Source organism: Biomphalaria glabrata, chromosome 9 (genome assembly GCF_947242115.1).
Source record: "Biomphalaria glabrata chromosome 9, xgBioGlab47.1, whole genome shotgun sequence".
NCBI classification, from domain to species: domain Eukaryota; kingdom Metazoa; phylum Mollusca; class Gastropoda; family Planorbidae; genus Biomphalaria; species Biomphalaria glabrata.
In genome coordinates this window covers 27,558,184-27,577,173 of record NC_074719.1, presented here as the reverse complement: position 1 = coordinate 27,577,173, position 18,990 = coordinate 27,558,184, and the positions used below count along the sequence as shown (strand labels likewise).

The window sequence follows — 18,990 nt, the reverse complement described above, 5'->3', positions numbered from 1 at the left end:
AGACAGGCCACACAAAACTAATAGCTTCTTTTCCCTTTTTGGAGCCGCTAAAAAATCTTATATGATAATATGTTTGTTCTAAGTTTAAAAAAAAAACTGGAGGCGCGTTGGCTTCCGAAGGGAGGGTCGCTGGTTCAAGTCCTGGTGAAGACTTGGATTTTTTACTTTGGAATCTTTAGGGCGCCTGAGTCCACCCAGCTCTAATGGATACCTGACATTAGATGGAGAAAAGTAAATGTGGTTGGTCGTTGTGATGGCCACATGACACCCTCGTTATTCGTGGGTCACATAAACAGATGACCTTTACATCCTCTGCTCTATAGATCGCAAGATCTGAAAATGGAACTTTTAAATGTAGTATTATAAAGTGTTCCTTCAACGTGTAGTTAGACTAAATAAAACGTATACTGTAATACATGAAGAGTCAACAAAAATCTAACTGGTTTTAATAAGACAAACAAACAAACAAAATTATCTAGTGGGGGAAAATTTCACAATCATATCTATATCTCTCAATACTGAAAGAGTTATTTCCCTTAATCAAATATTAAATTAAATTAATTAATTACCACTAATTTATCAACTGGTTATTTTTTTTTTATTGATTCGTGTTTTAATAATAACAATGAATATACTTGTGACATAGTTGTCACTTGATCGGAGAATGGGATCTGGAAGATCAAACTAGCACAAAATGTGGAACCAGACACAGTGTGAGTTCATAGAAGCTTTTTAAACAAACAAAAAAGAGAATTTATGCCAAATAACAATGCATAAGTACTCTTATATTTGTTGGTACTAGATAGTCAGTATCTCCGCCATTGTTTGACTTGTTCAGTCTACCAACGTTGCAATGTAATAACTCCTTTTCCAAATAAAACAAATGTCTTCCCATTGTTTCCATCAAGTCACGTGATCATGTCCTTAGATGTGTACAAGTTTAGTTTTCTTTTCAAATACGTTTTATGAAGTAAAACTCATATTTGAAGTTGGATGTTCAAGTCTGATCACGTTTGATGTTCAAGTCTGATCACGTTTGATGTTCAAGTCTGATCACGTTTGATGTTCAAGTCTGATCACGTTTGGTGTTCAAGTCTGATCACGTTTGGTGTTCAAGTCTGATCACGTTTGATGTTCAATCCTGATCACGTTTGATGTTCAAGTCTGATCACGTTTGATGTTCAAGTCTGATCACGTTTGATGTTCAAGTCTGATCACGTTTGATGTTCAATCATGATCACGTTTGATGTTCAATCCTGATCACGTTTGATGTTCAATTCTGATCACGTTTGATGTTCAATCCTGATCACGTTTGATGTTCAATCCAGATCACGTTTGATGTTCAATCCTGATCACGTTTGATGTTCAAGTCTGATCACGTTTGATGTTCAAGTCTGATCACGTTTGGTGTTCACATCTGATTAGCAGAGGTCGAAGGTTGTCTTCCGTTGTTCTCTTATTGCCAACCTCTCTTGTCACCTCCCCTGGTTGGCAGCACTTTTAGTTTTCTGTTTGCTTGGAAATTACGTTGAAATGTTTGAATTAATTTTTTTTAAGAAGCTGTTTCCGCTTGTCTTTAATCTGAGCAACAATAGAACATAAATACAAAATAGTCTCGTCAACTCGTGTATATACAAGCAACAATAAAACATAAATACAAAATAGTCTCGTCAACTCGTGTATATACAAGCAACAATAAAACATAAATACAAAATAGTCTCGTCATCTCTGTATATACAAGCAACAATAAAACATAAATACAAAATAGTCTCGTCAACTCGTGTATATACAAGCAACAATAAAACATAAATACAAAATAGTCTCGTCAACTCGTGTATATACAAGCAACAATAAAACATAAATACAAAATAGTCTCGTCAACTCGTGTATATACAAGCAACAATAAAACATAAATACAAAATAGTCTCGTCAACTCGTGTATATACAAGCAACAATTAAACATAAATACAAAATAGTCTCGTCAACTCGTGTATATACAAGCAACAATTAAACATAAATACAAAATAGTCTCGTCATCTCTGTATATACAAGCAACAATAAAACATAAATACAAAATAGTCGCGTCAACTCTGTATATACAAGCAACAATAAAACATAAATACAAAATAGTCTCGTCAACTCTGTATATACAAGCAACAATAAAACATAAATACAAAATAGTCTCGTCAACTCTGTATATACAAGCAACAATAAAACATAAATACAAAATAGTCTCGTCAACTCTGTATATACAAGCAAAAAAAAACTTAATAAAAAACAACGCTTATATAAGAGAAAGAACTGCATATGTATAGCCATATCTCTCAATACTAAAGACTTATTTTCCACCTTTTATATCATACACAATTAATTAATTACCACTAATTAATAAATGAATTGGTTAAAAATATTTCAACTTGATCCGAAAATGGGAAATGGGAGTAAAAAATACGTGTACACAATCTGTCAGACGGCGTGAGCTGATATTAGTTGTGTACAAAGTCATATAATCTACTTTTAAAATAAAATAAATAAATACATTTGATCACAGTGGCAAAGTTGGATCACACCCTGCTTGACTAACTAATAGACCATCTAGTCCTAGACATTTTACATTAGGTCTAAAGACTAACTAATAGACCATCTAGTCCTAGACATTTTCCATCAGGTCAAAAGACTAATAGACCATATAGTCCTAGACATTTTACATCAGGTCAAATGACTAACTGTTAGACCATCTAGTCCTAGACATTTTCCATCAGGTCGAATGACTAATAGACAGTGGCGTAGCATCCATGGCGTGAAGGGGTTCAATGAACCCGGGCCCACGACCATTTAGGGGCCCACACCCGATGGTGTAACAACCATGGGGACAGGGCAGGATTTCCCTCTATGCAACATAAGCTCTAGCTTAGGGCCCCCAAGAAATATTTAGTAGTTACATACACTATCTGGACTTATGGGGGCTCATATCTCAAAACAACTTTTCAACTCTAAATAAGGCACTACCACAAACGTCATATCGAACTTTATATTAACTTCAAAACATTAACCGTGTTTTCATCTCGAGTCAGTGTAAGGAACTGCTTTCATCAGGTTTATTGTATTGTGGTGACTGTGCGTTGGCGGTGACGTTTGGGTCCCATTCTTTCTTTTTTTTTCCCGCTATGTTAATGAAACCGTTGATAGAATTACCTTTTGTATGCTTTTCTTTAAAGTAAGCATTTTTTTTTAAAATTTCGCTATTACCAGACATCTCGATTTAGACTTACAGTAATAGATGTTAAACAAGCCAAAGAAACATTTTGTTTGGTACGTAGGGAAACGTCAAAGTGGTTGAATGTTTAGCGACTTCTCGTGACCGACTTGGGGAGGAGGTTAATAACAATTTTTAAGATAAAGCGATAATTACATTTATTATGGAATAGTGTCTTTCACTTCAATGGCTGCTTTGTCGTCTGGTATGTGCACTGGAAAATCGTTCGGATGGTCTCGGGTTTATACCCTGACACGCATCAATGTTTTTTTTTGTTTTCCAACCGAATCGTCAAACAAAAAAATGATAAGCCTACTCATGACTTCACTTCATCAACAAGTTTGCCAAACAGACAACATGAGAGACTGAGAACAGTGGATGATGTAAACAAGGAGCACATTGAAGAAGTTGAAACATTTAATGACTGAAAGTAACTCATCGCCTAGTGAATGTTAGTTGTAACTTTAGTATACCCAACCACCTTTCATTTAGTGAACATTGGGAAGAGTATCGTTTAGGCGAAACAAGTAACAACAACGATGTCTTAGCAGTACATATATTCTTAAGAAAACAAAAACACAAGCCTTAACCTCCACCCACAGATTCAAAATAATAGAAATGTTGAGGCAATGCAATCTTAGTAGAAATACTAAAGGGGATCCAATCTGCGCCATTTTCTCTATCATGGTTGACAGATTTTTTTCTGAAAATGTTTTGTGCGCTCCGATGACGAAATACCCAAAGAAATTGCACTCAAAAAGTTATTTGTAGGTTTTCATATTTGTGAGAACCAGAAGTCTACAGGATGGACTAGATGTGTCTGTCTGCTTGTTGGTTAATCGCACAAGAAACCCAGACATCTGCAGAGTAATCTGTCGGAATCAGACAGGCATCAATTAACTACAAGACAAATAGGCATCATATCATTGTTCAATTTGAGCGGAAAGTACAATGTCAGGTATTGTTTCAACAAAAGTAGCCGCTTGCACATTATGTACACAGAGCTAAACAGTACTTAAACATGGTTTTAAATGATTCTGTCAGTTGTGGTCATGAACTTGCATTGGAATGTCTTTTAGTAAAGGTACCGATAATAAAAACTACTGGATTTCTTTGTCACACAAAATGGGGGGGGGGGGGGAAGGGGCCCATCAATATATTCTTGAACCCGGGCCCACGGGTACCTTGCTACATCTCTGCTAATAGACCATCTAGTCCTAGACAATTTACATCAGGTCTAATAACTAACTAATAGACCATCTAGTCCTAGACATTTTCATCAGGTTAAAAGACTAATAGACCATCTAGTCCTAGACATTTTACATCAGGTCAAATGACTAATAGACCATCTAGTCCTAGACAATTAACGTCCGGTCAAATGACTAACTAATAGACCATCTAGTCCTAGAAATTTTACATCAGGTCAAATAAATAAGTACTAGACCACCTAGTCCTACACATCATGACATCTTGTGACGAATGAAATTTTAAACTTGATGATGACACGATTCTAAATATAGATGAATACATCCTATCTGGCAACACTTGCTAACATCCTCCACGCTCTATTTCTGTTCACAGAGCTTACCTGTCACGAGCCTAAACTCATCAAGGCCAACAATAAATGCTGCAAAGAGTGGACATGCCAGAAGATGGAGGCCAGAGGAAACTGGTCGAGGGGTCGTCTTGAAAGTGGAAACTTAGTGAACAAATATTGTAAGTTTAGAGTTCTAATGGGACACTTTTAATATCTTATAGCATTAGGTTTATTACTTACTAGTCGACCCACGTAGCATACGCCGTTATTTTGCAGTGCCGTCCTAAGGCCACTGCGACCGCAGTGGGCCCGCACTTTCATAGTACCCGCGCTAATTCTAGGTGCAAATTATTAAATTAAACCATTTTATTACTTATAACAGATTTCCCGCCGCGACCTGATTTAACAGGAGCTCCTTAAAATCTCCTAAAATTGCAAAATATAGGAAAGGCCCTAGAAATCTTCGGAAATTATTAAAATCTCTGAAAACTCATACCAATCTCCTGAAATATATTGAAAAAAATTGTCATTTTGGGATGTCATTCAATATGGAAAACGCCAATCATACGCGCACATTAATGCAATACCCGTAATTGTGAAATCTAGTGAAAGAAGCTTTTCGCGCCTCAAACTAATGAAGAATTACTTGAGATCAACAATTCTCGTAGATAGATTGAAATCTTTGGTAATTCTTGCCATTGAGCGTGATCTATGTAGGAAATACAATTTGTATGATATCCTGTAGGACAGGCATGTAAAACTCGTTAAGGTGTATGGGCCGCATTAAAAACTTACTGTATCCTGAGGGGCCGCAGTCAAAAATCAGTTGCAAAACAGCTTACTAGTTTTATGTAAATTAGAAACAATACAATAGAATACAATAATTAATGGTATACATGTCCCTTAGTTAGCTAAATTTGCAGTACGATTTCATAATTAAAAATTATTAAGATTGCGCATTTTTTTTGTCCTGATGCTTGACATATTTCTGGAATACAAGTTTATTAATATCGGGTGGAAGTTTGTTTGTCACTGACACTATCATCACTGACGACAAATGTTGATCCGATAATCTCGAACGTGGAGGTGATTTGTAGCTTTCATTATAGAAAAGAACTGCTCACAGAGATCAGTGCTTGCAAAAATAGCTAGAATTCTGGCTGCAAATTTCCGCAACTCAACGTACTGTTTAGGTAAATAACTAAATTTTGGCGCAGCCAGTGCTATATTCTTCGCTTTCAACAAAGAATCTGACTGCTATTCTATCAGCTCTAGTTGCACATTACCAGCAGCATTTTCAGAAGCCAATGAAAATGGAGATAAAAACAACGAAAATTCTTGCTTGTATCAAACGAAGTCATGAAAACGGGCCAGTGGAAGCATCTACTAACGATTCCAGGTGTAAGACATATTTACCAAATGTTGTAGCCGTATTTAATATTTTTAGTTCCTGACACGTTGAGAAGTGAACAAGATTTTCTCTTCATATTTGATTTATCCACAGTTGTAATTTTGTTTGCAAGCACTTCACATGATCACACGCAGTTTTGACAATTTAGTCTTTACTTTGAAGTTTCAGTGAGATCAATTGCAAATGCCAAATCCTGAATCTATTCGTAAGGGTAGTGTAACTGAGTTGATTTTCTGTTTGCTTCCAGCGTGTCAGAAGGTCATGTCCAGTGTGTGTGTGTGTGTGTGTGTGTGTAGACTGCATCAGTGTTATGCGAGACGTGCTGGTTTCATTCACTGTTTACTATAGTCTAATTTTGTCGACTAAAGCCATGGTATTGGTATTCTAGTTAAAGTTATTTCTTTCAATGCTTTCACATTTTCTGGACTTCCGCAGCTTTAACGACACACTCCTTCATAAAATCCCTTTCACTAAATGATTTGCTATGGCTTGCAATTAAGTTTGAAAAAAATGTAGCTGGCTTTCACTGCAGACTCACTCTCGTTGTTCAGTTTAACAAATACAATTTTCAATTCAAGTAGCTTGTCATCTTTTATTTTCCAGCGTAATAGTTTAATATTATTTTGATAATTTTTGAGGTGGCCAAGCGGGCCACATGCAAGGTGGTCGTGGGCCGCATGCGGCCCCCGAAAGCCGTGTTTGACATGCCTGCTGTATGACTTCGCTACACGCAAGCCTCTTAAATTAATTCTATACCTAGTAAAGAGTTAATAAAATGCAAAGACGAATTTGTTTTCTAATACAAACTCTTAATTTTCATTTATTATCCGTATCCCTACCCAAATATGGCCCCGTGAAATCAGTTTTGCATAGGGATAGTTGTCCGGCATTGCTATTTAGTGACAGGTGAATACAGAGTAGATTACTTGTTCTCCCCCCCCCCTCCCTTTTTATTTTCGCCACTAAAGTTACGTAGGGTAACTCTAGTCCGACTTGGAGAAGTAAAAGAGTTATCTTTCCATGACTTCTTTATGTTTGGTATTTTATACTGTTTGGTATTTTATGCTGTTTGGTATTTTATACTGTTTAGTTTAGATGTTGTATTTCTGATCAAGAGCTTGAGATCTATCTATTTCTTCGCAGATATTACACCTGCAGCCACAAAGGCCCCTGCACCACGAGCCAATCACCACAGGCAGTGTCAGGGGGAGGCCACCGACTGGTCACAGTGCTCGGTTACCTGTGGAGTGGGTGTATCCATGAGGATTGTGGTGGACTCGATCTCATGCCTCCAACATAAAGAGACGCGTGTGTGTTTCGTCCGTCCATGTCACGAGAACGTGTCAACGCTAGTAGTGAATGTAAGTCTGACATCAGTTTAAAAATGTCCATAACATGTGAATGTAAGTCTGACATCAGTTTTAAAATGTCCATGTCATGTGAACGTGTCAATGTTAGTAAGGAATGTAAGTCTGTCATCAGTTTAAAAATGTCCATGTCACATGAATGTGTAAATGTTAGTAGTGAATGTCTGTCAGTCATCAGTTTGAAATTGTCCATGTCACGTGAATGTGTCAATGTTAGTAAGGAATGTAAGTCTGTCATCAGTTTAAAAATGTCCATGTCACGTGAATGTGTCAATGCTAGTAGTGAATGTAAGTCCGTCATCAGTTTAAAAATGTCCATAACATGTGAATGTAAGTCTGACATCAGTTTTAAAATGTCCATGTCATGTGAACGTGTCAATGTTAGTAGGGAATGTAAGTCTGACATCAGCTTAAAAATGTCCATAACATGTGAATGTAAGTCTGACATCAGCTTAAAAATGTCCATGTCATGTGAATGTAAGTCTGTCATCAGTTTAAAAATGTCCATAACATGTGAATGTAAGTCTGACATCAGTTTTAAAATGTCCATGTCATGTGAACGTGTCAATGTTAGTAGGGAATGTAAGTCTGACATCAGCTTAAAAATGTCCATGTCATGTGAATGTAAGTCTGACATCAGCTTAAAAATGTCCATGTCATGTGAATGTAAGTCTGACATCAGCTTAAAAATGTCCATGTCATGTGAATGTAAGTCTGACATCAGCTTAAAAATGTCCATGTCATGTGAATGTAAGTCTGACATCAGTTTACAACTGTCCATGTCGAGCATGTATACAACAACACAATTCCAACAGTTCCAACAGTTCCAACCAACAGTTCCAACAGTTCCAACAGTTCCAACCAACAGTTCCAACAGTTCCAACAGTTCCAACAGTTCCAACAATTCCAACAGTTCCAACAGTTCCAACAGTTCCAACAGTTCCAATTTCAAGTGTATTCCTTTGTTTTTCTTGCCATTCTTTTAAAAAATCCCATGGTAGGGGAAGAAAGTTTGAATTATTTTATTTCAAAAGATGGAAAGCATGTTTCATTTTAATAATTATATAAACTTATTGTTTTTCAAAATGTTCCTTGCGACTAGTTGTCACCTCCAGCAGTAGTATCCAGTATGTCTTGCAGAGTCTCCTTTTGAGCGGGACAGGCCGATAGTTCAATGTGAGAGACATTCGAGGCACTAGAGCGTGTAAGTTTGTCAAGGGCTTGCTTGTCATTAGATCAGCCTTGTCGGGCCTGTTTTAGTCACTCAAAATGACGCCAACATAACGTTGGCAGGGCTACTCGGGAGAAATGTGACCTACTGAAGAAAGAGGTGAACTCTAGGATCGCATTTAAATATCTTCTTGAAAAGAACGTTGCAGATGTCTCTCACACACACACAAACTAAAATAGGAGAGTTCCCACTTCCAAGATCAGTCCCGTCACATGGACAGCTGGGCTACTTGTATTTTGTAAACATTGCTCATAATGTAGTTTTGATTTGATGAGCCCTGAACTTTGGTTTCAATAACTTCAAGTACAACTCATTTTTTATCCTCGACTACTTTCCCACCCACTTGACTGTACGGTGCGCCCCCCCCCCCCCCCGCCCTCTCTCAAAATTTGAGAAAGGCTGTAGTTAGGGATCAACTGTAAGAACCCAAAAGAATTAATGTTGTCATTTTCTTGAGAAACCGTCTTTGATCGATTACAATGTACTGTTGTCACCCCACTATATGAAGTGATGACTACTTCTGAATGATTTAGATTAGAGACAAGAAGATTAAGTCCTTATGTAGAACATTTTTTTATTAGGACCTTGTGGGGAACTTTGTATCCTCCTTTAATAAATTACACTGCGTCCTCCTTTAACAGGACATAGTGAGACACATTGCGTCCTCCTTTAACAGGACCTAGTGAGACACATTGCGTCCTCCTTTGACAGGACCTAGTGAGACACATTGCGTCCTCCTTTAACAGGACCTAGTGAGACACATTGCGTCCTCCTTTAACAGGACCTAGTGAGGCACATTGCGTCCTCCTTTAACAGGACCTAGTGAGACACATTGTGTCCTCCTTTAACAGGACCTAATGAGACACATTGCGTCCTCCTTTAACAGGACCTAGTGAGACACATTGCGTCCTCCTTTAACAGGACCTAATGAGACACATTGTGTCCTCCTTTAACAGGACCTAGTAAGACACATTGCGTCCTCCTTTAACAGGACCTAGTGAGACACATTGCGTCCTCCTTTAACAGGACCTAGTGAGACACATTGCGTCCTCCTTTAACAGGACCAAGTGAGACACATTGCGTCCTCCTTTAACAGGACCTAGTGAGACACATTGCGTCCTCCTTTAACAGGACCTAGTGAGACACATTGCGTCCTACTTTAACAGGACCTAGTGAGACACATTGCGTCCTTCTTTAACAGGACCTAGTGAGACATATTGCGTCCTCCTTTAACAGGACCTAATGAGAAACATTGCGTCCTCCTTTAGCAGGACCTAATGAGAAACATTGCGTCCTACTTTAACACGACCTAGTGAGAAACATTGCGTCCTCCTTTAACAGGACCTAATGAGAAACATTGCGTCCTCCTTTAACAGGACCTAGTGAGACACATTGCGTCCTCCTTTAACACGACCTAGTGAGAAACATTGCGTCCTCCTTTAACAGGACCTAATGATACACATTGACTCATCCTTTAACAGGACCAAGTGAGACACATTGCGTCCTCCTTTAACAGGACCTAGTGAGACACATTGCGTCCTCCTTTAACAGGACCTAATGATACACATTGACTCATCCTTTAACAGGACCAAGTGAGACACATTGCGTCCTCCTTTAACAGGACCTGGTGAGACACATTGCGTCCTCCTTTAACAGGACCTAATGATACACATTGACTCATCCTTTAACAGGACCAAGTGAGAAACATTGCGTCCTCCTTTAACAGGACCTAATGATACACATTGACTCATCCTTTAACAGGACCAAGTGAGACCCATTGCGTCCTCCTTTAACAGGACTTAGTGAGACACATTGCGTCCTACTTTAACAGGACCAAGTGAGACATATTGCGTCCTCCATTAACAGTACCTAGTTAGACTCATTTCGTCCTCCTCGTGAGAAACAATGCGTCCTCCTTTAACAGGACCTAGTGGGAAACTATGTACACTTAAATAGAAGCTGGTGCAAATATCTGCATCTTTCTTTCACTCTTGACGTATTTATCAATCTTTCTAGTTTTTCATATATTTTTTATCTCTTTTTAGCGGCCCCCGTAAGGGGAAAAAGCCAATATTAGGTTTGTGCAACTGTCCGTCTGTCTCTCTCTCTCTCTCTCTCAGACGATACTTTCTGTATAATCTCTCTCCCCTCTCTCAGACGATACTTTCTGTATACTCTCTCTCCCCTCTCTCAGACGATACTTTCTGTATACTCTCTCTCCCCTCTCTCAGACGATACTTTCTGTATACTCTCTCTCCCCTCTCTCAGACGATACTTTCTGTATAATCTCTCTCCCCTCTCTCAGACGATACTTTCTGTATACTCTCTCTCTCTCACATTTGCTCCATCCCTGCACTGCTAGAATGACACTTTCTCCTCCCTAGGGTCCCAACAAATGTACACCTACTACCAAGGGACAAGGTCATGAACACATCTACTTTCAAGGTTGTGAGTCTGTTAAAGCGTACAGGCTGAAGTTCTGTACCAACTGTAAAGTCAACAAGTGTTGTTACCCAGCCAAAACAAAAGTGAAAGAAATTGTATTTCAGGTCAGTTGAAACGTTGGGACAATAACAGTTTGAAATCACGGAGAAAAAACAAAGATGGGGTGGGGTGGGGGGACTCAAGTGAGAAACAAGTGGAGACAAGAGAGAGAGAGAGGGGGGGACTCAAGTGAGAAACAAGTGGAGACAAGAGAGAGAGAGAGAGGGGGGGACTCAAGTGAGAAACAAGTGGAGACAAGAGAGAGAGAGAGAGGGGGGGACTCAAGTGAGAAACAAGTGGAGACAAGAGAGAGAGAGAGGGGGGGACTCAAGTGAGAAACAAGTGGAGACAAGAGAGAGAGAGGGGGGAGGGGCTCAAGTGGAGACAAGAGAGAGAGAGGGGGGGACTCAAGTGAGAAACAAGTGGAGACAAGAGAGAGAGAGGGGGGAGGGGCTCAAGTGGAGACAAGAGAAAGAGAGGGGGGGACTCAAGTGAGAAACAAGTGGAGACAAGAGAGAGAGAGAGAGAGAGGGGGGACTCAAGTGAGAAACAAGTGGAGACAAGAGAGAGAAAGAGAGGGGGGACTCACGTGAGAAACAAGTGGAGACAAGAGAGAGAGAGAGAGGGGGGGACTCAAGTGAGAGACAAGTGGAGACAAGAGAGAGAGAGAGAGGGGGGGACTCAAGTGAGAAACAAGTGGAGACAAGAGAGAGAGAGAGAGGGGGGGACTCAAGTGAGAAACAAGTGGAGACAAGAGAGAGAGAGAGGGGGGGACTCAAGTGAGAAACAAGTGGAGACAAGAGAGAGAGAGGGGGGAGGGGCTCAAGTGGAGACAAGAGAGAGAGAGAGGGGGGGACTCAAGTGAGAAACAAGTGGAGACAAGAGAGAGAGAGGGGGGAGGGGCTCAAGTGGAGACAAGAGAAAGAGAGGGGGGGACTCAAGTGAGAAACAAGTGGAGACAAGAGAGAGAGAGAGAGGGGGGACTCAAGTGAGAAACAAGTGGAGACAAGAGAGAGAAAGAGAGGGGGGACTCACGTGAGAAACAAGTGGAGACAAGAGAGAGAGAGAGAGGGGGGGACTCAAGTGAGAGACAAGTGGAGACAAGAGAGATAGAGGGGTGGGACTTAAGTGAGAAACAAGTGGAGACAAGAGAGAGAGAGAGGGGGGGACTCAAGTGAGAAACAAGTGGAGACAAGAGAGAGAAAGAGGGGGGGGGACTCAAGTGAGAAACAAGTGGAGACAAGAGAGAGAGAGGGGGGAGGGACTCAAGTGAGAAACAAGTGAAGACAAGAGAGAGAGAGGGGGGAGGGGCTCAAGTGAGAAACAAGTGGAGTTAAAAGAGAGAGAGGGGGGAGGGGCTCAAGTGGAGACGAGAGAGAGAGGGGGGGGGACTCAAGTAAGAAACAAGTGGAGACAAGAGAGAGAGAGGGGGGAGGGGCTCAAGTGAGAAACAAGTGGAGACAAGAGAGAGAGAGGGGGGAGGGGCTCAAGTGGAGACAAGAGAGAGAGAGGGGGGGGGGGACTCAAGTGAGAAACAAGTGGAGACAAGAGAGAGAGGGGGGGGACTCAAGTGAGAAACAAGTGGAGACAAGAGAGAGAGAGGGGGGAGGGGCTCAAGTGGAGACAAGAGAGAGAGAGGGGGGAGGGGCTCAAGTGGAGACAAGAGAAAGAGAGGGGGGGACTCAAGTGAGAAACAAGTGGAGACAAGAGAGAGAGAGAGAGAGAGGGGGGACTCAAGTGAGAAACAAGTGGAGACAAGAGAGAGAAAGAGAGGGGGGGACTCACGTGAGAAACAAGTGGAGACAAGAGAGAGAGAGAGAGGGGGGGACTCAAGTGAGAGACAAGTGGAGACAAGAGAGAGAGAGAGAGGGGGGGACTCAAGTGAGAAACAAGTGGAGACAAGAGAGAGAGAGAGAGGGGGGGACTCAAGTGAGAAACAAGTGGAGACAAGAGAGAGAGAGAGGGGGGGACTCAAGTGAGAAACAAGTGGAGACAAGAGAGAGAGAGGGGGGAGGGGCTCAAGTGGAGACAAGAGAGAGAGAGAGGGGGGGACTCAAGTGAGAAACAAGTGGAGACAAGAGAGAGAGAGGGGGGAGGGGCTCAAGTGGAGACAAGAGAAAGAGAGGGGGGGGACTCAAGTGAGAAACAAGTGGAGACAAGAGAGAGAGAGAGAGGGGGGACTCAAGTGAGAAACAAGTGGAGACAAGAGAGAGAAAGAGAGGGGGGACTCACGTGAGAAACAAGTGGAGACAAGAGAGAGAGAGAGAGGGGGGGACTCAAGTGAGAGACAAGTGGAGACAAGAGAGATAGAGGGGTGGGACTTAAGTGAGAAACAAGTGGAGACAAGAGAGAGAGAGAGGGGGGGACTCAAGTGAGAAACAAGTGGAGACAAGAGAGAGAAAGAGGGGGGGGGACTCAAGTGAGAAACAAGTGGAGACAAGAGAGAGAGAGGGGGGAGGGACTCAAGTGAGAAACAAGTGAAGACAAGAGAGAGAGAGGGGGGAGGGGCTCAAGTGAGAAACAAGTGGAGTTAAAAGAGAGAGAGGGGGGAGGGGCTCAAGTGGAGACGAGAGAGAGAGGGGGGGGACTCAAGTAAGAAACAAGTGGAGACAAGAGAGAGAGAGGGGGGAGGGGCTCAAGTGAGAAACAAGTGGAGACAAGAGAGAGAGAGGGGGGAGGGGCTCAAGTGGAGACAAGAGAGAGAGAGGGGGGGGGGACTCAAGTGAGAAACAAGTGGAGACAAGAGAGAGAGGGGGGGGACTCAAGTGAGAAACAAGTGGAGACAAGAGAGAGAGAGGGGGGAGGGGCTCAAGTGGAGACAAGAGAGAGAGAGGGGGGAGGGGCTCAAGTGGAGACAAGAGAGAGAGAGGGGGGAGGGGCTCAAGTGGAGACAAGAGAGAGAGAGGGGGGGACTCAAGTGAGAAACAAGTGGAAACAAGAGAGAGAGAGGAGGGAGGGACTCAAGTGAGAAACAAGTGGAGACAAGAGAGAGAGAGGGGTGGGACTTAAGTGAGAAACAAGTGGAGACAAGAGAGAGAGAGGGGGGAGGGACTCAAGTGAGAAACAAGTGGAGACAAGAGAGAGAGAGAGGGGGGAGGGGCTCAAGTGGAGACAAGAGAGAGAGAGGGGGGAGGGACTCAAGTGACAAACAAGTGGAGACAAGAGAGAGAGAGGGGGGAGGGACTTAAGTGAGAAACAAGTGGAGACAAGAAAGAGAGAGGGGGGAGGGACTTAAGTGAGAAACAAGTGGAGACAAGAGAGAGAGAGGGGGGAGGGACTCAAGTGAGAAACAAGTGGAGACAAGAGAGAGAGAGGGGGGAGGGGCTCAAGTGAGAAAAAAGTGGAGACAAGAGAGAGAGAGGGGGGAGGGGCTCAAGTGGAGACAAGAGAGAGAGAGGGGGGGGGCTCAAGTGAGAAAGAAGTGGAGACAAGAGAGAGAGAGGGGGGGGACTTAAGTGACAAACAAGTGGAGACAAGAGAGAGAGAGGGGGGAGGGACTTAAGTGACAAACAAGTGGAGACAAGAGAGAGAGAGGGGGGAGGGACTTAAGTGACAAACAAGTGGAGACAAGAGAGAGAGAGGGGGGAGGGACTTAAGTGACAAACAAGTGGAGACAAGAGAGAGAGAGGGGGGAGGGACTTAAGTGACAAACAAGTGGAGACAAGAGAGAGAGAGGGGGGAGGGACTTAAGTGAGAAACAAGTGGAGACAAGAGAGAGAGAGGGGGGAGGGACTCAAGTGAGAAACAAGTGGAGACAAGAGAGAGAGAGGGGGGAGGGGCTCAAGTGAGAAACAAGTGGAGACAAGAGAGAGAGAGGGGGGAGGGGCTCAAGTGAGAAACAAGTGGAGACAAGAGAGAGAGAGGGGGGAGGGACTTAAGTGAGAAACAAGTGGAGACAAGAGAGAGAGAGGGGGGAGGGACTTAAGTGGAGACAAGAGAGAGAGAGAGGGGGGGGGACTCAAGTGAGAAACAAGTGGAGACAAGAGAGAGAGAGGGGGGGACTTAAGTGAGAAACAAGTGGAGACAAGAGAGAGAGAGGGGGGAGGGACTTAAGTTACAAACAAGTGGAGACAAGAGAGAGAGAGGGGGGAGGGACTTAAGTGACAAACAAGTGGAGACAAGAGAGAGAGAGGGGGGGAGGGACTCAAGTGAGAAACAAGTGGAGACAAGAGAGAGAGAGGGGGGAGGGGCTCAAGTGAGAAACAAGTGGAGACAAGAGAGAGAGAGGGGGGAGGGGCTCAAGTGACAAACAAGTGGAGACAAGAGAGAGAGAGAGGGGGGAGGGACTTAAGTGACAAACAAGTGGAGACAAGAGAGAGAGAGGGGGGAGGGACTTAAGTGAGAAACAAGTGGAGACAAGAGAGAGAGGGGGGGGGAGGGGCTCAAGTGAGAAACAAGTGGAGACAAGAGAGAGAGAGGGGGGAGGGGCTCAAGTGGAGACAAGAGAGAGAGAGGGGGGGACTCAAGTGAGAAACAAGTGGAGACAAGAGAGAGAGAGGGGGGGACTCAAGTGGAGACAAGAGAGAGAGAGGGGGGAGGGGCTCAAGTGGAGACAAGAGAGAGAGAGAGGGGGGGACTCAAGTGGAGACAAGAGAGAGAGAGGGGGGAGGGGCTCAAGTGGAGACAAGAGAGAGAGAGAGGGGGGGACTCAAGTGAGAAACAAGTGGAGACAAGAGAGAGAGGGGGGGAGGGGCTCAAGTGGAGACAAGAGAGAGAGAGGGGGGGACTCAAGTGAGAAACAAGTGGAGACAAGAGAGAGAGAGGGGGGGACTCAAGTGGAGACAAGAGAGAGAGAGGGGGGAGGGGCTCAAGTGGAGACAAGAGAGAGAGAGAGGGGGGGACTCAAGTGGAGACAAGAGAGAGAGAGAGGGGGGGACTCAAGTGAGAAACAAGTGGAGACAAGAGAGAGAGAGGGGGGAGGGGCTCAAGTGGAGACAAGAGAGAGAGAGGGGTGGGACTTAAGTGAGAAACAAATGGAGACAAGAGAGAGAGAGGGGGGAGGGACTCAAGTGAGAAACAAGTGGAGACAAGAGAGAGAGAGGGGGGGGGACTCAAGTGAGAAACAAGTGGAGACAAGAGAGAGAGAGGGGGGGACTCAAGTGAGAAACAAGTGGAGACAAGAGAGAGAGAGGGGGGAGGGGCTCAAAAGGAGACAAGAGAGCGAGAGAGAGAGGGGACTCAAGTGAGAAACAAGTGGAGACTATGTCTGTCTCACATGACTAAGCCAAACTAATCCAACCCTACACGTGTTTCCAACAAACTTCAGCCTGGTTCTGTCTATGTAAACAATTTAGACCCCAGTCGACAATGAATCTAGCGAGTATCACAGAAAACGAGAATAAAAGATCGTCTCAGACGCCGACCATAAAATCTCAATGAACTATTTTCAGAAATAGCTAAAAAATCTAAAAATAACTTTAAAGATATTGTGTACGTTAAATTTAAAAATTCTCTGGTTTTAATTTTTGAAACAATGACATATTGTTGTATCCTACAATGTCTGGTCAGTGTAAAATATAACAAGTTTACAAAGACAGTTTGGGTGGAAACGAAAACTCAAAATCGGCCCCCGAAGTGGTCCACTTAGGCAGGTAAAAAAAAGGCAGATTTCAATATTTTTAGAAAAAAAAATCAGAAACTATGAACTACTAACTATCAACAACTACAACCCTTTCTCTGTCAGAAACTACAAACTACAAACTATCAACAACTACAACCTTATCTCTGTCAGAAACTACAAACTATAAACTATCAACAACTACAACCCTATCTCTGTCAGAAACTACAAACTATCAACAACTACAACCCTATCAACAACTACAACCCTATCTTTGTCAGAAACTATGAACTACAAACTATCAACAACTACAACCCTATCTCTGTCAGAAACTACAAACTACAAACTATCAACAACTACAACCCTATCTCTGTTAGAAACTATGAACTACAAACTATCAACAACTACAATCTTATCTCTGTCACAAACTATGAACTACAAACTATCAACAACTACAACCTTATCTCTGTCACAAACTATGAACTTCAAACTATCAACAACTACAACCTTATCTCTGTCAGAAACTATGAACTACAAACTATCAACAACTACAACCTTATCTCTGTCACAAACTATGAACTACAAACTATCAACAACTACAACCCTATCTCTGTCAGAAACTACAAACTACAAACTATCAACAACTACAACCTTATCTCTGTCACAAACTATGAACTACAAACTATCAACAACTACAACCCTATCTCTGTCAGAAACTATGAACTACAAACTATCAACAACTACAACCTTATCTCTGTCAGAAACTATGAACTACAAACTATCAACAACTACAACCTTATCTCTGTCACAAACTATGAACTACAAACTATCAACAACTACAACTCTATCTCTGTCACAAACTATGAACTACAAACTATCAACAACTACAACACTATCTCTGTCAGAAACTACAAACTACAAACTATCAACAACTACAACCCTATCTCTGTCAGAAACTATGAACTACAAACTATCAACAACTAGAAACCTATCTCTGTCAGAAACTATGAACTACAAACTATCAACAACTACAACCCTATCTCTGTCAGAAACTATGAACTACAAACTATCAACAACTACAACTCTATCTCTGTCAGAAACTACAAACTACAAACTATCAACAACTACAACCCTATCTCTGTCAGAAACTATGAACTACAAACTATCAACAACTAAAACCCTATCTCTGTCAGAAACTATGAACTACAAACTATCAACAACTACAACCTTATCTCTGTCACAAACTATGAACTACAAACTATCAACAACTAAAACCCTATCTATGTCACAAACTATGAACTACAAACTATAAACAACTAAAACCCTATCTCTGTCACAAACTATGAACTACAAACTATCAACAACTAAAACCTTATCTCTGTCAGAAACTATGAACTACAAACTATCAACACCTACAACCCTATCTCTGTCAGAAACTATGAACTACAAACTATCAACAACTGCAACCCTATCTCCGTCAGAAACTATAAACTACAAACTATCAACAACTGCAACCCTATCTCCGTCAGAAACTATAAACTACAAACTATCAACAACTAGAACCCTATCTCTGTCAGAAACTATAAAATACAAACTATCAACAACTACAACCCTATCTCTGTCAGAAACTACAAACTACAAACTATCAACAACTACAACCCTATCTCTGTCACAAACTATGAACTACAAACTATCAACAACTACAAACCTATCTCTGTCAGAAACTACAAACTACAAACTATCAACAACTACAACCCATGCATACGAATTTTTTTCTTCTTTTTTAAAAGAAAAGTAAACATTTTGTTTCAAAATGTAATGTGATGGGCCTTGATCTTGTAGTTGTTAATGGCTGTCTGACTTCGACAGATTGCTCCATAGATGTCTGAGTTTCTTGTACGGGTGTATTACATGGGCGTAGCCGGGGGGGGGGGGGTTCTTGGGGCTCAAAGCCCCCCCGAAATGAAATCCCCCGCAGGGGGTGGGGACGGAATTAAGTGACTGATTTTTGCTTTCATTTTGTTTATTTTAGGTGAGATTTTAATACTAAATGATCAGTTACCACAGCAAAGCCGAGGGGGTTTTAAGTTAAAAACCCTCTACCAGGGGGTTTTGAGATTTAAAAAAACCCTATCCAGGGGTTTTAA

The 18,990-nt window shown here is 42.0% G+C and overlaps 1 protein-coding gene across 2 annotated transcripts in view; it reads left to right on the top strand.

Moving 5' to 3' along the window:
* LOC106059890 (CCN family member 1-like) overlaps window positions 1–18,990 on the top strand; it is a 208,481-nt gene that overhangs the window by 187,259 nt on the left and 2,232 nt on the right. For both annotated transcript variants that reach the window (XM_056041221.1, XM_056041219.1), the window contains exons 5-7: window positions 4,838–4,972; window positions 7,348–7,565; window positions 11,187–11,351. In XM_056041221.1, coding sequence (XP_055897196.1) covers window positions 4,838–4,972; window positions 7,348–7,565; window positions 11,187–11,351 — 518 coding nt within the window. The remainder of the gene's footprint in view (window positions 1–4,837; window positions 4,973–7,347; window positions 7,566–11,186; window positions 11,352–18,990) is intronic.